General features: G+C 45.8%; 1 protein-coding gene across 10 annotated transcripts in view; it reads right to left on the bottom strand.

Annotated features, from left to right (window-relative positions):
* The window catches only part of FRMD4A (FERM domain containing 4A), a 362,726-nt gene that overhangs the window by 84,444 nt on the left and 258,277 nt on the right, over positions 1-20,005 (bottom strand). For all 10 annotated transcript variants that reach the window (XM_048302660.1, XM_048302658.1, XM_048302659.1 and 7 more), the window contains 2 exons: positions 13,281-13,375; positions 5,751-5,843 (listed from right to left, as the gene is read on the bottom strand). In XM_048302660.1, coding sequence (XP_048158617.1) covers positions 5,751-5,843; positions 13,281-13,375 — 188 coding nt within the window. The remainder of the gene's footprint in view (positions 1-5,750; positions 5,844-13,280; positions 13,376-20,005) is intronic.

The following is a 20,005-nucleotide window of genomic DNA, read 5'->3' as shown; positions in this document are numbered from 1 at the left end:
CAGGAGATGGCTCTTTGTCTCCCCTCATATGTAGCACGAATTCCCTGGTACAGGGAGTTTCTGGCTCAGTACTGGTACTGGCAGTGGGTGAGGGACACAGCGCAGCTGGAAGGAGATCTGGGAAGAGACAGCTAGCCATGAGAATGTCGATGGAGCATCCCAAGGTGCTGAAACATCTCAGGGTGGTTCCCTGAGCTCTCCTGGGATGATCAAGCTCCATGGCAAACTGGGGTCGGGTGCTGCCCTGCTTGCAGTGCAGAGGGATCTGCACAGGACCAAGGAAGAGGAGAGGAGCAGTTAGGAGAAGAGTTAGCGTCTCCTGGGTGCTAACAGGTGTAACAAAGCTTGGGTGAGAGCAAATTCTACCACTTCTCTCCCTCTCCCTGACTGCAAATTTGATGTATTTAATAATCTGTTTGTGCATTTTCCCCAGTCCCTGTAAACCCCAGTCTCACACCATGGGGCAGAAAGAGGGCTGTCTTCTCCTTCTCCCTTCTCAGAGGGGAGAGACAGGAGCTGGTGATTTCCTCATTCCCTGCCTGGACCAAAGCGTTGGAACATCACGTACCCTCCTCTGGTGGGGAAAGCTGTGAATGGAGAAACACAGCCCATTTTGTGCCAGACAAAAAATTGCTCAGGTTAATTTCATGTGGTTCTATTCAGTTCTTCCTGGCATGGCAGGCTTCTGTCATCACAACCCCTAATCTGATTTCTTGGAGAGAAGCCAAGCTGAGTAGCTGTGAGTGGCATACACAGCCATGGTGTGCTGGGATTGCCACGTGAGTCAGTTGGGGAAGTTGGGAGCAGGATGCGCTGAATCTGCACCTCATAAGTGTCTCTGGCCCATGTGTGAGGCAGCAATGCATTTCAGTAACAAGTTCTAAGGTCCATCTAGCCCTATGAAGAATCACTGTCTCCCTTCCAGGGTCAACTGTTTTCAAATGGTGTCTGGCTTCTTTCACTGTTAGCATTACCTGTATTAATGGAATACAGGTTTAAAGATGGCTATAAAGAAGGGCTGAAGGACTAAAATAGCAGAAGGCCTCATTAACAGCTGAAATCTGGTCCAATTCCATTTAAGTAGCCAAGTGAAACCTTGTAGATAGGAAATGCTTCGTCAACCCTTGCTGTACCAACCTGCTTGAAATAATAATTTTAAATTGACAGATTGCCCTTGATGGGACAGAGGGATGCATCAGGTGGAAATGTCTGCATCTGAGCAGGGGTCTGAGGTCAGAGAAGAGACACAGGTATTTTAGTGTGCAACTTGTTGAATTCCAAAGCACTCATCTCAAATAAGTCAGATGAATTGTCCCTGAAAGGTGCCTATTTCTTTCCAGTGGCTATAGAGGGAGACTGCACTAATTAGCCGTGATATAGTGCTGTCTGCCAGGTAAAGACCTCAGCTCTGGTGTGGTGAATCTCATCTCAGACTGCCCACCTGGCCCAGATCTGGACGACCACCAGTGCACACAGAGCTACTTTCCTTCAGGTTAAGGGGAGAAAAGACACCCATGAGCTTTGCACTCTGTGTTTCAGTGCCAGTCTCTTATTTAGGGCCACTTTGTTCTGTAGTAACTGTGGTAACCTGGCAAAATGTCTGGCCTCAATATTGAGAGTCCTGAGCCCCCACAGCTCCCATGCTGACTTCAGCCTAGCCAGTATGTATGAACACATGCCAGATGTTGCTGAACACAGGCATTCCTTTGTGGGAATACTGCCAGCCCATAGATACAAACTCTGCCCCACAGTGTACTTGAATATTGAGGATTTATTTCACATTTTGTTCTATGCCTTTCTGAAAGAAAAGCCTTTCCATATGAGACATAGTCTGATTTAGTGTGACGACTTCTGCAGTGAGTTGTCACTGTTTAGCTGGTAGAGTTACCCTGAGAACAAATATATTCATTCCTGGGAAAAGATCCACCAGTGGAGTGAATTTTATTTGCTAAGCTTGTTCATATAAATTAACAGCATGACAAACATACAGAAGATAAAGAGATCAGACCCATGCTGGTGGTTCCTTTGCTAAGGATTGCTAATCTCACACGGCCATTGTTTGAGGATGAGAACTCACCGCAGAGCCTGGCCAACTTTGCTTTCCATGAATAAACAGTGTGTCTGTGCTCTGGCTCTCTCTCACCTCAAAGCTTTATACAAAAGGAGTAACTTTGCCTTCCTTCTGTTTGTATGAGTCCAAGCAAAATGCTTCTTTCCCTGCCGAAAGGGTGTACCTGTATCTGAACCCCTGCAATCTGTTTACCTCCTCTGCTGCCCAGGTCTCCATACTGTACTTAGGTTCCTGCACTTTACCCCAAAGCTTGTGGTGGGAGGTACATTTTCTCTGTTGTCTTCTGGCTTCAAAACACCTCTGTAAAATCAACTAATCAGGCAATCCCTCCTTTCTTCATCCCTATCCTTTGCCTCTTCTGGACTTCAGTGGTGACTCTCATCTGACTTGTAAACTCTTTAAGGCAGGGAATTAGTTTCACCATCCAGGCAAGCTAATTCTAAGATGAGAATTAATATCACTCCCATTCTGTTGCTAGATGTGCCTCCTCCCCTGCAAGACAGACAACACTCCCTCTCACTTTCATGTGTGGCTTTAGAGCTATGTAAACAGATATTAGCAGTCTTATAAAATAATATTGCACAATAGCCATGGGGCAGTTCACAGCTGCCCAAGAGTTCTGATTGTTTCCTAGATTCCTATGCTGTTCTCAGTGGAAATCTGCCATTGAAGCACTAGATGACAACCTGAAGACAGGCAGGCTTTAGTAGCTGTGTAAATGTACAATGGAAGAAGCAATTTCTTACAAACCAATGCTAAAAACATCCTTCTAAAATCCTCCTCCTTTGACACAGTGCTGTGAAATTTTTGGTCTTTGATAACAGAAGAGAGTAAAGACGCTGGAGATCAGTGTTCAACAATGTCAAACCCCAAGGAAATGTGTGTCAAAAGACAAAGCTTCAACAGTGCTGCAGAGATTTTAAAAAAGGGAGGAGAATTTCACACTGCTAAGCTTGTGAAACTTCCTATTTTCGGCACGGTTCTTTCAAGAAGCCTTTCTTAAGAAGGCAGGCTTCCCTTTAAATGTACTTTTAGAGCAGGTTAAAATCTGTGGCATCTTTGGTGGGCATGCTGCCCTTCAACATTGCTGCAGGAACCTTGAGGGTAAAAACCATTTGATGGTCACATTAAAGGTGAAAATGTTTTCACTGTAGGTTCTCCGCTTCACAAACTACCCTTTACTTTTCTTGCCTGAGGCTTCATCTCTTCAGTAGTTATGCAGTGTGACTGAATTGTACATTTACTTCGGCTAGAGGGAAAAACCCCACACAATTACTAAATCCCAATGCAGTAAACAGAGCTCTGTGTCGTGAGCATCTGGCACATCCAGTCACTTGTATTACTTGTATCTCCCCAGTAAGGACCCCCAGCATCAAACTAAGCTTTGTCAGCTGCAATGGGAGAGGTAATGCAAGAAGGTACCTGCAACCGCAGGCAAGCCTTTACCAGTGATACAGTAGGTGTTATGGGCACCCAGTTCCTTAAAAATTAACACATTTGTGATTAGGTATGGTGCAGCACTAATAATCTCTGCTTTCTGCCTGGTGGAAGCAGGGGAGAGGGAGCATTCTGTTTGTAGTATGTTTATGAATGGCTCTGCAAGCTGCTGCACACCCCCAGATTATGAAAATAAACCCCTGTCTATGGGTGGGTCTTTTTATGACCTTTCCTTCAGCCCTTGCTTTAGTTCCCAAGCCAGCACTGAAACCACTGGGTAACAGATATGTGGGGCTTTCCAGCTTCAGCCATCTGACTGGAGCTGGTGTCTTCAATCGCTTTCTGCTCAGATCGGATTTAAGGATGGACATGGGAACTCCTTATGTGCTGGGAAACTTTTTCAACTTCTGCCAGCATCTGACACCCACAAGGGAAATAAGCACTAGAAAAGGCATGGTAAGTTAATGCCTGTTCCTAACTCTTGAGGCATCTGCCTCCCAGTCCAATCCAAATGCTAACTCAGTGTGACAATCCACTCACTACTGCCACCAATAGGAGTATAAGCCCAGAGTCAGACTGGTTTTCACATACGCAGATACTGAATGCTGAGTTTTTCCCTACGGATTACGATTCCAGAACAGGAGGGGTCACTCATTCACTAACTGTTATATGGATCTGTATCCTAGGATGTCTCTTGGCTAGGACCCTGCTAGAATGACTGGTCTCCACTGTGCTGCCAACTTTCATAAAACAATACAGATGGCAATATTTATGCTTGTTGAGTGGTCTTTGAAATGAATATGAGAGTGGCTTAGTAGCACTGGCTTTCACACATCTTACAGTTCCACTCCTAAGCCCGGCACTTAGCTCTTGCTCACTCAGAGCTTTTCCTGCTTTCCATGGAATCCCTGTCTTAGCACATACTCCTCAGTTTGGTACCTGGACAAGATATTTGGTAACTGACTCACCGTGTTCTTAATGAGCATCAACAGCTCTAAGCACAGGTGGATCTGGACCTCACATGCTGGAGATGCTCAGCTCAAGATCTACCCTTACAGTTTGAAGCACCCAAAGTGTTGACTAAATTCTTCTCTTGGGAGATATCAGACTAATTCTGGACTCACAGGGCTTTGTGCAGTCTTGATTTGTCCTAAGATATATACATCATTAAATATGGGGACATAACAGAACAAAGAATCTCTTCTCATAAAAAGTCTGCCTTGTAATGGAAGTTAAAAGAATGGCAACCACTGTGCGGAGTAAAAAAAGCTTCTCAGGGGAAGAAACTCAAAAGTAGGTCTTCATTTTTTGTGGATACTATGGAATGAATGAGAGTGATGTCAGATGTAATATAACACTGGCGTAGAAAGCCTAACAGAAAAAGACACAGTTACGCTGCACTGGCTTGATCTAGACATGAGCTATCCATTAAAAGTAAGTCAAAACCCTCAACTTAATTTTGTACATATGCCATCCCAGCCCCTGGCCTCTCTCTGGGCATTTCAAAGCTGCAGGAGCAAATTTGTCTTCTCAGAAAATATCTCCCTTGGAGGCAAAGGCACTGTGTGCACAAGAGCACTGGCAGCTTCCAGCAGCTTCCAAACACTAACAGTTCCTTGTAAAAATCCCAGATGAAGTTTGGAGGTCCCGAACTGCTATAATCTTCATTAAAATTTTTATAGTCCGGTCCAGCCATGTAGAAACCAACTGGCTGCCATAAAATGCCATCATTTGCTGTTTGTGGGTAATTCACTGTAGCACTGAGTTCAGAAGGTGAATACGACAGAGCTGTACAGGGATTAATTCGGTCCCTGACAGAATGCACACTGTGGGCACAATCCAGAGGAAACTGATGGCTCACCAGTGAGGAAGCGAGTGTTTTCCCTGCAGGTTGCTGGCTCAAGTGGGTTATCTTGGCAGAAAGAGGGCTTTGTTCTGCCACCCTACCCAGCTTGGACTTTCCAGCTCAAAGTCCACAAGTAGAAGTGTAAATACGTAACATCTGATCTTGCCCTCATACAACATTTCCCTGTGGACAACTGTGGGTGTTGGTGTGGCTACTACTTGTTTACACTTGTGTGAGAAGAGTTTGCAAAGCCAAAGACCTCAAAAGAAACCTCTGTGGAAGTGTTTGTTTGCCCACAGGTGTTTCTGAGAAACTGACAGCCTCACTTTCTGGCCTCCAGGAAACAGGCTGTCCATAGCTGTATCCCATGGGAAGGGTTTGCCATCAGGCACTTACCTGACACAAAAGTACAGAACAACTGGTCCTGACTTTTTGGGGAAGTCATGTTCCAGCACCCGGCGGTCCAGCTGAAGCCAGTTCAAGTGTCCCCTGGCAAGAGAAGAGACAGTTTAGAGCCTGGCACCAAAGAGGTTTCTCACTCCTCACAGCAATGAGGTCTGACGTGTTACAAAATGTGAACCAAAATGTGTGCTATTTGCCCTGGACTATTGCATGATATTTGAAAAACACACAATAAATGTTTGAGGAGCAGAGGCGATATCATCCTGGCAGTGTTTCAGTCTGGGAATCGAACTGCTAAAGTTCAATCTGTCAGGGTGAAAGCTGGCAGCACTGAGCAATCAGGACAGCCCAAAATGTTATAAGCTTCACCTTTTTATTACAGGCCCCTGGAGCAGTTGTATCATTAAAAGTCTGTCAAGATTTTCATTAGAAATCCTTATGGTTAAGAGTTTCCATGATGCCTACAGTATATCACTCAAGGCTAAACCTGACTCTACAGCCTCAGACAGTTTATTTACCACCCACATGCCTGCAATAGCCTCTCTATGTTTGCCCAGCCCTCGTTTTTCCTTCTTCAGAGAGCTCTTGAAAAACAGCTGCTCCATGAAGCGTTCCAGCTCCAATTACCACATGCTGCTTTTCTTTTGCCTAGATGGTACCTGTCACTGTTATTTTCTCCTATAATTTATCCATTCACGCCTTGCTGCTGGAAGCTTTCCTGGGCAGAAGTTCTGTTCTTTGTCACATTCCCCACATTGTACAGAACTGTATGTGCGTGAGAGGTACTTTATAAATACCATTATTTGCATTACAGGGGCATCTTGATGCCTTTTCCTGGTCTTAAAATCAAGAGTCAAACACGGTTGGAAGGGAAAAAGGGATTTTACCTTGGTACTTATTTTAAGGATCCTTAGGTGCATATGTCCAGGTCGAATGCACTGAAATGCATGCCACAGTGCACATCCTCAAAAGATCTGGTATAACATTATAGGTCTTACTAATTAGCATATCTATCAAAAATTCCCCAATGAGAGGCTTGAATAAGCCCCCCCTCCCCAAGGAACCTTCCCCTGGATGGGTCTATCTTAGTTTACAGAATGTGCTCTGGAGAGGACCTTGGGGTCTGGGGCACACTAACCTCTACCTACAAAGCTTCTAAAATGTTTAGTCTCCTGGCTGAACAAACAAGTCCAAGAATGTAGGCAAAAAGCACTAAGAATACAGAAGTTGTAAAAAGGTATGACAGGGGTATAAAAGAAAAGGCAAAAATTCATGATGGCATCATCTCGCTCCCCAGCTGAGATAAAGGCCCTGTTAAATTAGGCATTGTGGAAATACCTAGGGTGACATTCAGGCCCCACTGAAGCTGGCCAGAATTTTGCCATTGCCTTCAGTGATGCTAGGGTTGCATGCTGTGAGCTCTTGGCTGTTGATTTCAGTCTGACCAGATTTCACCCAGAGGGAGGGGCAGCCCTTGCCTTCAGTACTCTGCTGTCTAGACAAGCAAGGGGAAAGAGAATTGAAATGATTTGGGGGAGAATCTTGCAGCAAATAAAGCAGAAAATGGAACTCAGAGGTCCTGAGCTTTATTCCAGTGCCTATTCACCAGCTCATTCTAATCCTCAAGAATAATTCTTCGTTCCACTGAAAATGAAAAAAAGGCAAAAAAAAAGAGCCTGCTTTAAAAAAAACCCCATTAAATAACTTCTAGAATTGCCACAAGCCTTAGCAATGTACCCTGTGTACAGCAAACACACTAAGCTTTCACAAGGGTTTGCATGTGCATGAGCTTTGGGCAACTGAGAAGCCCCTTCGGAACGTAAGCAATGACATCCCTGTAGCAATTTAACTGGATTTACAGCTCCCTCACTCCATGTTTCCTAGAAAAATAAATAAAAGGGAAAGTAGCACTTTCAGGAGGCTTTGGATTGCCTGGGTTCAATGGGAATTTCTGTACATGGAGGTGCAGAAGAGGATGGGCAGCTCAGGGACCTTCCTGCCCAGGCAGCTCTGGGCTGCCCTGGAGACCTGATGGAACATTGTGTATGCTCACCTGAGCACAGCAAGCTGCTTTGAACCAAGGGATTCAAAATTACTGGTGAGCTCCACTCATCGCTCTCATGGGTTCGGGATCAGAACATTTAGAAAGAAACTCTCCTCGAATTTTGCCATATAGAAGTCAGGAATTCAGTTTAAGCAGCCTTTGCATCTGTTTAGCATTACTTAGAAGTACTAAGTCTCAGCTAGGTACAAGTGAAACATGTGGAGTCAGGGACTTTTCAGACTCATCCTGGACATCTTTTGGTGTACAAAAGGATCAAAGCCTATTTTATCCCCTGCTCTAGACACCCATGTTTCTCTCCAAGACATTTTAGCTTTCAGACAGTTTTTTCTCTAGAAAAAGTTCTTAAATAATTTTTTTCTCTGTTTTTTACACTTGAGGTAAAGGGCAGCCTATACTCTGTAGTAGGGGCACAGACTTGCTGTCAGTGTGACTACTGGAAAGGGGTGATATAATGCAGATTTTCAAGCCAAACTAGTCACTTCTCATGTCTCCATTACAGTACAGGGGCTGACGGCAAGTCTGCCCAGCCTTGGACAGTGCTGGGATCAGGGTGAGGATGGCCTTGTTAACTTGTCTGGATGTAGGGACTAACTGGTCTTGCTCTGGGCAGGATGCAGAGCCGGGCATGCAGCACAGTGGAGGGGGGTTTCCTTCCATCATTTCTGCTGCTGGCATGCTAGTATGGGATCCCTGCATGATTTCCTGTTGTTCAGCACAGATGTGTACTTTGACAAGTTTTGGTTTTGAAAAGGCAGATGCTCCAGGCTGTCAGATAATAATTCCCATTGATAGATTCTCAGCCTGAGCACCAAAAAAATTAGAGGAATCTACATCTCCTGCTGCATCTCCCATCTTGAAATCTAATTTTACGTATTCTTTTTGTCATGAAGTGCTTTTATGTTTCTTTTAATAGGCCTCAGGAAGGCTGAAATTAACTGTGAAGGCACAGTTACACATGGGATTGAAACAAGCCGTGCTCACCCATTCCTAGCCAAAGTACAACCTGAGCATTTACCACGTAGGCCATGGTGCAAAATGCTGTCAGAGCAAGGAAAAGCCACACTAAACCTGACATCCTATGCAGAACCTGTCCAGTTTCATTTGTACCACCAATGCAGCAGCCACCAGCAGCTGATGGTGTTACACAGCAGTTCCCACCAAGGCCGAGTTGTTGACAATGGACTTACTGTCTACCTCTGTGTTTATTCAAGAGCAATGTCTGGGTTTGCCTAACATGCACAAGAAAGGGTTGAGAAGCCATGGTGCACAGCACAAAAAATCACTTCAAGGTATTTCTTATTTTGAAAATACTTGCTCTTTTCATTTTTGTTTCATTTTAACAGGAGAAACTGGTTGGTATAATCATATATATACATATGCATACCAGTTCCACATTTATGTTGCACACGTACACGGTTCTGAGTACTGGATAACACATTTAATTGCTGCTGAGTTTTTAGGTTGAAGAGTTTCATTAGTCTCATCTGCATGGAGCTTAAATCCAAAGCTCCTTCAGAGGAGGAAGGTCACTTAAATCCCTGCCAGGAGCTAACTGCTCACTGTACTCAATTACTACTTACAGTCTTTCATCGCTGAGGGCTTCTGCACTGCAGATTGTCACCTAACTCCTTGTTTTCAAGCGTGCATGTGCGGCATGTAGAGAGCAGCAGCAGTGAGCAATCACTGGTATCTGCCTGTGAATGTGGACTATCAGGGAGCCAAACCCTGATGCCATTGCACCACAAAACACTTTGCTCTGGAATCTGTCTTCCTGTTGTCAGCAGAACTATTCATGGAGCACAATCCCATGTAAGACAGGAAAAAGTATGGGCATATAACCCTAGGCATGTAGTAATCCTGACAGTTTCATGGACCAATTTAGGCAGCTTGCACTGGGATCCCATTCATACATGCCCGTGTCTAGCTGGATTTCCTTCATGGTTCAGTTTAGAGACACAAAGTAGCTTTTGTTTCATTATCACCATCTATTTGTTCATTCAGATATTTCTATCAGTGTATTCACAAATAATGGTGCAAACAGTTTTGGGGGACCTATAGGGAGGTTGACTATAGGAAGCCAGATAATTTTCCTCTGTTGGTTGTACTCATGTTGGCAGTTAAACTGGTGTGTCAATAACAACCACATAATCACTTTTAGGAAAAGAAACTGGGTCCATTTAGGATACAGACTGAATATGGATTTTGGTGCCCAGGGTCCATTTTGTCGATTGTGTGCAGTAGTTCTGTTTTCTTTTATAAGTAAAGAGTGGCATATCAATGAGTACTTCGCCTCCAGGTGGTTCCATTTATACAGTTTTACTGCTTAGTGCCCAGTTTTCTGAAAAGTGGATCCACATTGATTTGTGTTATAAAGGTATTTGGACCAATAAATCAACTCACACCCTTTCAGTGTCAGACTCATTTTGAATTGAATGGACATTGAGAAAGACCAGTTCACATAATAGGAACCATATAAACTATTTATATTTCCATCAATTGCAACAGAAACAAAAAGCCCTTTAAGCTCACAGATTTTCTCAATTACTTTTGAAGGGGCTGAGAAGCTCATGGAGACGCAAAAGTTTAACTTTACAAATTTTGCAACACAGTGGACTTGGTGATAAAGGAACTGGTCTAGTGCCAGAGCAGGATGTTATTCTGAGAGCTGCACCCTCCGTTGGACCAGCTGTTCAACTCGGATGTGGGACACCTGCTCCCTCACTTTGGCTCTGCCACATGGCTGGACAATGGAAATAGGCTTGTCCCCATTCCCAGGGATGAGAGGGTATTCCAGGGAAGGGTGGTACCCTGTACTGTGGGGAGCTGTGGGATGCAAAAGTTGGTAGCTCTCAATGGAGCAGGTGACTCTGATCTAAGGACAAGTAAGGGATGTAGAAACCCTGTCCATGGCCCAGATGGGGAGTCTGCAGTAACCCTGGCCACCTGGTCTCAGTGAATGCTGGAGGAGCTGATACCAAGGGAAAGGGTGGTTAGTGGCAATTCATAACCAGCTGAACTAAAACCCAAGCCCTTTCCCCATCCCTTTTCACTTTTAATCAAGCAGGATATTGCTCTTCTGGCTTCCTGTGATGCTTGGCCCCTTGTGCTGCACAGGGACACCCTTTTGACCTGTGCTCTCCTGCAGTTAATGGCTCACGCTATAAAATGTTCCTATGATCATCAAAATAGGAGGCGTTATTCTCCCCTCCATAATGGTCTGACAATCTAATTTTAGTCACGCTGAATGCAGTAATGACCCTATATTATTACAAGAAACTATTAAGTTGCCAACGGAAAGGTTGTTCCTATTGATTTTCTTCTAAGGTTGTCATGATAGAGCACAACTAATGAATGGAAATCCCCAGTCCAAATAATTTCTAAGTAAATTACTCTCATAGAGCTTGTACCCTTAAATAGAAGAATTGATTTAATACTTTAGCGGCTTTTCTTCTCTCTAAACTTGCAATTTAGGCAACCTCAAACTACATTTATGAACCAGGCATGTTCTGTTTTAGCTGGTTATGAGTCCCCTTCAAGTAAAGCACATAGAAACTCAGTGGAGAGTGAAGAGAAGGAAGTCCCTGAAGGCCTGTCACAGAATTAAAGGGTTTCTTTTTGCATTCCTGGTCTGTATTAGCTAAAGGTCTGTGTTATGTGCCCTGTAAATGCACATTAAAAGACTGTTTTTACTACTTTTTGAAGAAAAGGGATTTTTCAAACTTCCATTTCACATTGCAGGTTAAGATCCGTGGTATAGACAGCCCTGTTTATTTTCTGAAGTTGACTCGGGACATCTATTCCAAGACTCTGTCCCAAGGCCCCAAGTATATTCTTTTGCTGTGTTCAGTCAAATAAAACGTTTGCTGTTCGTGCCAACTCTATTCAAAGCATTTTACAACTGAAGAGAAAATACTTTTTCAAGGTTATTTTCACAGCATTGAAGAAGCCTCAGTGCAAATGATACAATCACTGTGGGACAGCAGAAGGGCTGCAGACCAGCTTCAGACCAGCTAGGACTTCCTGCTTGTTTCTGGGCTGCATTTCCTTCATTTAATGAGGGTGACCCCAAATCTTTCATCTGGGCTGGCTGAGCATCTCCTGAAAAGCACCCTGCTCCATCTACAGGCCTGAAGGTGACCCAGTGAGTGGATGCCATCACCTAACCCTTTGAGTCCTGCCTGGACAGTGCACATCCATCTGCACCCACCATACATCTCCGAGCTCTGCCTTGACAACCTCTGTCAGCTTCTCACACTTCCTCCCTTGCTAACCCAGATCTTTGCTCACACAGTTAAACCTGGAAGTTCCAGGGGAGGCTCGGCTCTCTCTAATTGCTGATATCTCCTCATTAGCTTTCCTTGCACTCCCAGGGGAGCCCTGTGCCCGCCCAGCTGAACTGAGAGTTGGGACTTGCTCAGCTGGTCTCTGGTTACAGTTTGAGATGTGCCTTGTTTCTCAGCTGTGCTCTTGGGATTTTTAAAGGAACATTTTCATCTCCTAGTGTGCTTTGGATTCCCTTCATGGCTTTCCTGTGCCTCTTAGAGAGCACCCACTGAGTAACTTGCTCTCTCCAAGAATAAACACTGTGGCAGGAGCAATTTTCTCCTCCTGCTTTGTGGAAGGCCAGTGCCTCCTACTGTTGCTCCTTGGAGGATTAACCTCGTTAATTTGTGTTGGGTTGGAGGTCTCCTACAGGGCTGAGCTACTCAAGTCAGTGAGCTGGGATAGATTCTGAGGTCTTGTCTGATTTGGGTCCTGCTTCTGCATGTGCCTGTTGCTGAGCATTCCTCCATCCTGGGAGCTGTGTCCTGAGATGGCCTCAGGCTGCCCAAGGCAGGTGCTTGCCAAAGGAATTGACTTTAGAGGGGTGATTGCTGCCGAGATGAATGCGGATATGTTTGTGCAATTATCCAGCAGCCTCTGATTACCCGATCCTGAATCATTTTTCCAGCAGATAATTCACATTTCCCTTCCACATCAGTAGGAGAGAGGAACTGGCTCATGACAGCAATGCCGCTGACTCAGCTGTTCTGGGGACACAGCATTGGCTTGAAATTCGTTTTTTTGAGATGATTTGGGTGTGGGAAGCCTCTTCCTGATTAATATACAAAGGAAAACCTATTGCAAACCAAGGTGGGTGTCCATACAAGACATAATCCATATGCCAAGGACGGCATACCTCCTGAGAGAAAACAGCTGGAAAAATGTAACAGGGCACTGCAGTACCACTGAAGGATCACAGTCTGGGACTAATCATAGCCTTTGGCAGACCTTTAATGTTTCTCCAGTGCAAATTTTATTCTTGTTGTTTAATCTGGGGGTAGATATGGCCTGTCTTGAGACAAAACCTCAAATTTTGTGGTAATTTGGTCCCTGCCTCCCTAGACCTTAGTCTAGGACCTTGCTGCACACAGTGCTGCCAAGAGTTGCCTCTTAGGTCTTTGATTTCTCACACTTACGTTTCATCTGTGAATGCAATTCCAAAGTATTCCTTCTCCTTCAGGTTGAAATGAGATGCCACCAAGTCAAGCAACTCCTTGGCCAAAAGCTTTGGCTGAAAAACAAAAATGAAAGAAAGTGATTAATGAGGAGAATTGGATAGAACTGAACTGTGCATGAGGAGGAAAACACTATCCTTGAAACTACTCCACAGCTGTTGCTTTTATGTTCCCTCTGGTGTTCAAGCTAAATCTGCAAGGAACATTAGCTCCTTGAAATGAGCAGTAGTTTCCCTCCTAGGTAAATACTAAAAACCTGGCAATTCTGACCTATTCAGCAGTTAATGTCTCTGCAGACAGATGATCTGCTGCCTGCCAGCATTCGGATCTACCAAGACCAGCTCACTCCTGCCTCTCTGATAATTTTAGATGTTAAAACTTTTTATCAAGGACCTTTGCAAACACAATTCAGACACCCACTCTCTCACACACAGCATAGATATACGCTCATAACACTAAGAAAATACACAGTGCCAAAAGATAGGATGTGACAGGACCAAATGGGAAGTAAATGACAGAACAAAATAGTTTCCCATTCAGTATTGCTTGTCATATAGAGATAAGGATGCATCCTCAAATTTAGGCACTTGGAAGGAAAGAAAGGAAAGCAGCACACACTCTCAGAATACTCTTTGTAAGACAATAAAAGCCAAGCTCAGAGAAACAGAGCATGGTTCATCACTACCTTTACTGCAAAACCTTATTTGTCTTTTAACTCTAATATGTACTCCTGCCTCGATGAATTTTCATCTGCTCTACTGTGCTCTGGTTTTTCCAACCACATTTCTGAAGACTTGGCAATAGCACACTCACTTGTGGGAAACAGGGGTACAAAGGATCCAGGTAACTGTAGCCTGTAATTGCCCCAGATCCCAGAGCTGCAATTGTTGCAGCAGCACTGGCACAGCTGGGGTCAGAGATCCCAACAATGTTCCCTGGCGACTGCCTATAAGGATTTGGTCTACAAATCTCTGTGCTGCAAACCTCAGTGAAAATAAAACTGTCTGCAGGCTTGACTGCCCCAACAAGTCTGCCAAGCAGCTGAGTCAGTTACCCCAGACGTGAACCTGCTGTTAAACGGAGGTGAAATGATGATGCTGTGAGGAAAACGGGTGGCAGGGACATGAAAACCCTGCTGTTGTAATCGACTGCTCTGTCCTATAAACACAAACACAACTATAGTAGAAAAACCCTGATTTGTACCTAACTCCTAAACAGATTCATAAGACTCTCAGACTCTCTGAAAATGTCCCTAAACCCAGCACTATCACTCTATCTGACACAGCTGGGACAAACTCACTTCTCTGTATATTTCCCTGGCATTCATATGAGCATTACAGCATCTTCTACCCACCCTGTGGGAACATCCAATGCACAGGGGGTTTCTAGGTCATGCCAGCAAAGAAAGAAGCAATAGCTGTGCCTAAATGCAGCCCTGGCTTGAAGCAGCCTCTGAATACGAGAGAAGTTCCTGTGTAGGAGGAACACTCTGGCAGATAATAAATAGGTGGGATGCAACCAGCTTCATTTTAATTCCCAAGTCAGACTTCTCAGGCACAAATATTGGAGGCTCTGCTATGACAGCGCTGGTGACTGCATTGACCTTCACTCCTGAACAAGCTCCCAAACGGTGCTCAGAGATGAGTGGACCAGGCATGGGATCATAGTCAGGTCCCCTGTCCCTGTGAGTCCCATCAAAGACCCAAACAAAGAGCACACCAGCTACACCAGTCCCTTTGGAGACTCCTAAGATATTTCTCTCCTGGTATTGTGCTGGGTGGGATGGACATCTGCATCATCCCTGTCTCCTGTAAGATGAACCTCACTTTGTCAGAGCATTTTAAGGGCAAGCTACAGTTTGACTTATGATATACACAAATATTGTGATGAAGAGGAGGGCAAGACTGCCAGGTGAATTCAGAGATACACAGGCTCAGTGCAGGTACTTATTGGGGCATTGGGTGAGTTTTCAGCTTAACAACAGGCAAACAAGCACAAACTTTTAAAGGAGAGAGAGGAAGAAGGGTTTGTTTCCTCCCATCGACGTGCAGTTTGAAGCCTTGCTTTTCCCCACCCTTGCCCAAGGATCCCTGCTCTTTTCTCTCCTTGCTGGGCCAAATTCTCTCTGCACCAGAAAGGGATTTCTACCCAGCCCAGGGCTAACACTAGAGGAGGGGTGAGAATGCATCACAGGACTGACTCCTCCATGGCCAAGGCCATGGTGAGGGCAGTTGGTGGAGGTGAATCCGGGCATCCTCATGCTGGAGAGTATTGCAGGCTGGGAGCCACGTGGCTGTCACTGCCTGGTGCCCAGTGCTCTGTGTGACTCAGTTATTTGATAAACGAGCAATTATGCTGCTAAGCAAGGGAATGAGCCATCATTCAGCCTGGCTGGGTGTCCCACCCGAGAGGGCAGGGGTGGGAAAGAGTGGTAAAACTTCATGCCTCAAACACAGCAGAGTTTTCCCAATGTGTTGGGTTAAGCACATGGAAGGTACAGCTTGAGCTTTTGCAAGAAAGCAGAACAGAGCAATCAACAGTTGATGTGTAACTGGCTGCCCATGGACATGGGGGAGTTATGGGTTCCTCTGCTGCAGTCAGACAACACTCTCACAAGGAACACTGGACAAGGGAGCAAGTCTCTTCTGCTGTTCAGTCACATCATGAAGAAGTGATGCTCAACTTCTCTTGCTGCACACACTGCTGCATCCAGTCCCAGCTAACAAGTGAGGAGCAGCACCCGAACCCACCTGCCTTCAGCCACCCTTCCCTGGATGCATAAATGCAACGTGGTGCTTCCTTATTTCTGCTGAGTGAGACCAGGCTGAAAAAGCCACGGAGAGGTGGTCAGCATGGTGTGACAGCTTTCCCATCTCTACTGCCCAGATGCGGATGCTCCTCTCCCAGCTCAGCCCCCCGAGGCTCAGCAGGGGCACAATTTCCAGTGCCCTTGCCATGGGGCCTCCTCCAAAGCCTGTGGTAGCAGATAAGGCAGGATAACCCTTTGCCTTGCAAGATAAGGGAAAAGAACAATAGATGCACACCCAGCATTGGAGCAGTGCCAGGTTAGTTACTGGGCCAGAGTCCCTGAAGAGGCTTATGGCAGTGAAGTTAAGCCCTGCTAGTCCCCTCCAAGATTACTTTCCTCTCTCCCCTTAAGCTCTGCAAGGTTATTGTCCTTTCCAGTGGGATGACTTGGGTGTCCTCCCAACACAGATGGGCAACCTGAGTGTTTGGAGGGGAGGGGAGGGGAGGAAGGTGTTTCTCCAGGTAGTAAAGACTCCTCGAGACAAACCTGCAAAGCAGGAATAAGGCAGGAAAAGCCAGCCAGGCAGAAGCTGAACTGCAGCCTGTCCTGCTGTCTCAGGAGAGACACACAGGGTCGATGTTAGTGGTTAATCTTCTTGCCATTCGCGATGGGAACGGCTGAGCAATGACCTCCTTTCATGTGAGCTGCGCAGACAAAGAGCTCGTTAGCAATGCCTGTGGCAAGTTGTTTTAATTCATTATTAATTTCTGGACTTCATTTTCCAGAGGGAAAATTTTGCATTAATAAAACTTCCATCACAGACACATTGAAGGAGATGGGGACTGGTCTCTGAGTGTGGGGAAATCAGTAGAAAGTGGGCCTGGCACCTTCTGAATTCAATAAAATCAGATGGTCAGCAAGATGCGCCTTGTGCATCCCACAGGAATAAATCAGGGTAACAGGTGGCATTCAGAGTAGAAACAGAACCATGTCCTCAATGATGCAGAGCTACAGAGCTGGACTGTAGTGCCCTGTGAGCTGGCCAGGCAGGTGTGGAGACCCCTCTGCATCAGCTGCTCTTCATCCCCTTCCTACCCACACCTCCCCGGCATCTTCCATGTAACCTGTATCACAAAAGGCAGCCTGTGGGGCATGTCATAGGTGCAGCTGGCTGGCCTGAACTTGGGATGGGGAACACCAGGAGAAATCCTTTGGACCAGTGAGGGCTGAACATGCTTTTCTGGTGATGTGGGTTGTCAGAGCAGCATTATTCAGCCAGGGAATCCCCTGCTGCTCCCTCCTGCTACAGGACCCTCTTTGCAGAAAGGCATGTAAAGAACAGTGCTCTGTAAATCTATTGCTATTGTTACTAGAGAAATCAGCAGGGACCTTATTGTGGTCCCAGCATGCTGGAGCTGTGGCCCTGGGGAAGAAGAGTCTGCTCTTCTGTAAGTGCTTACCCCTGTCAGGAGGAAAGGATGGGGGACCCATACTCCTGTGTATCTGTCTGGCACAGACATTGGCCATTTATTAGCCAAACCCTGTCCCTGAGGCTTCTCTGCATGGCAGTAACCTGAGTGCTTTCCTGCCTCTGGACCCCTACTTGTATTCCCCAATTCCTACTCCAGACTGGAACAAGCTACATTTTGCAGCCTGGATTTCCTGGACATGCAAACGTGACATTTTCCACAAAACTTAATACCTCAGGATCCACCTGCCAGGTATGATGGCATAAAACATTGTCCAGAGGATTCCTGATACTCTGCAGAGCAGACAACTCTGCTGTGAAGTCAAGCCTGACTTCAGAGCACTCTGAGGTTTCTTCCTTCTGTCTTGGAGAGGCAGGGGAGCAGAGATGGACTCATTAGGGGCTGCCTCCTTATTAGTAAAATGACCCAGACATCCTTCCTTGCTCCCTGGGCCATGCAGGAGAGGTTTGTCTGAAATGATAATGCCATACATCCACAAAGCCTCAGCAGTGAGGAGCACAGCGACCACATGGCTGGGGTTTTCTGCAACCCTGCAGGCTTGAAGCAGTAAACTCATTCCCTCCTTGCCCTCCAAAATAGCTGAAGTTTGTTCAAATAATGACTTAGAGGAAAGGGAGATCTTTATTAGTGGTGTCAGGAGGTGGCAGGGAAAGGGCTGAGCCTCAGCAGCAGCTCTGTGACTTGAACTTGCCATGAAGAAAGATTATGGAAAGGCACCAAAGGCAATACAAGAAGGCCCATATGGGATCACACTTGGCTGACACTCTCAGGGATGTCTCCCTTGCCTTTCCCCATTGCTTAAAGAGCCCACTCCACACCACGCCCAAACCACAGGCACAGCCTGTGCTAGTGAAACCCTCAGCAAGAAAACTTCAATGCACGCAATGCCCAAGCTCTGTCTGTATCTCCTTGGCTCTGTTTAAAGGAGCACTCAGCACTGGCAAATTAACCACAGGGGATGAGTTCTCTTCCGTGCACTCCAGTTATCTCTGCACAGAGGCACTCTACAGGTGTCTCTTCCCAATTAGACATGATGGCAACTTCCCTGAACAATAATAGAGCACAGAGAACACTGAAGGCAAGTAGAGAGGGGAAGGACAAGCCTGAGAGCTCCTTGCAAAAGGGAAGCTACATGAGGAATGATGATTCGTACTGATTCAGTGTCAAAATCCCAGAGTTTCAACTCTCCTTGATGGATTTATTGGTTGAGTTCATATTAGCATGAGCTCACTAATATGGGCTGCTGTACCCACAGGAGGAACAGGCTGAGCTCTGCTCATGGGAGACCTCCCCAGTGCTGAAAAGAGGAAAAGGAGGAGGTGAGATACAGGTGATGAAAAGCAAGATTTTGCAGCACAAGGTAACATGCTGACCCCATTTTGGTGCCTCCTAACACCAGCCACAGTCAGTGTCACACAGGTTTAGTGATAATACTGACATGCTATGAGCATGTGTTGGCCACAGGATGGAGGGAGAAGGAATAGGGCTTCTGGGCAGAAGGATTTCATAGCCTGGGAGAAGCTTGTTGCCAAGCTGTAAGGAAGGGGTGCCATCCAAAGGGACCTGTACAAGCTCGAGAAGTGGGTCCATGGGAACATCATGAGGTTCAACAGGGTACAGTGCAAGGTCCTATGCTCAGGTCAGGGAAACCCCTGGTATCAATACGAGTTGGGGAATGAAGAGATGGAAAGCAGCTCTGTGGAGAAGGACTTGGGGATACTGGTGGATGAAAAGCTGGGCACGATCCAGCACTTGCAGCTCAGAAAGCCAAACGTGTCCTATGCAGCATCACAAGAAGCATGCCCAGCAGGTCTAGGGAGGTGATTCTGCCCCTCTATTCTGCTCTGGTGAGACCCCACCTGGAATTCTTCATCCAGCTTTGAAGCTCTTAGTGCAGGAAAGACACTGACCAGTTGGAGCAGGTCCAGAGGAGGATCACAAAGACGACCAGAGGGATGGAGCACCTCTCTGTCTGACAGAGACAGAATGGGCTGTTTCTGTCAGTCATTGTGGAAAATACAGCAGAAACACAAGCATTCCAGTATTAAATATTCAATATAATTAAAAGACAATGTTACTGGGATTTGAGCAGACCAAGGAACTCTGGAATCATGTGTTTCCCCAGTGGAAAGACAGACTGCCCACCTTTGGCAGAGGAGCATGTTTCTCTGTGACAGCTTCCCATTAAGCTTAGAAATGAGTGAGTTATAGAAAGAGATTATCTATCCACAGTCCAGCAATGCCATGAATAAAAAACAGATGACATGGTATTAGCAGCTGCTGGTAAGTCCCTAGAAACTCAGGCACACACAAAGTATATTTCATTGTTTTATTAACTGTCAAACAAGCCTATCTATTCCCCCTCCCCCACGTCACAGCTTTTCCCTTTTCTCTGTGGCAGAAGGTTTCTGGGTAATGTATGTTTCAACATATGGACAGACGCATGC

This window comes from Corvus hawaiiensis, chromosome 4 (assembly GCF_020740725.1).
Source record: "Corvus hawaiiensis isolate bCorHaw1 chromosome 4, bCorHaw1.pri.cur, whole genome shotgun sequence".
Classification (NCBI taxonomy): domain Eukaryota; kingdom Metazoa; phylum Chordata; class Aves; order Passeriformes; family Corvidae; genus Corvus; species Corvus hawaiiensis.
This window is presented reverse-complemented; position numbering and strand designations above follow the sequence as displayed.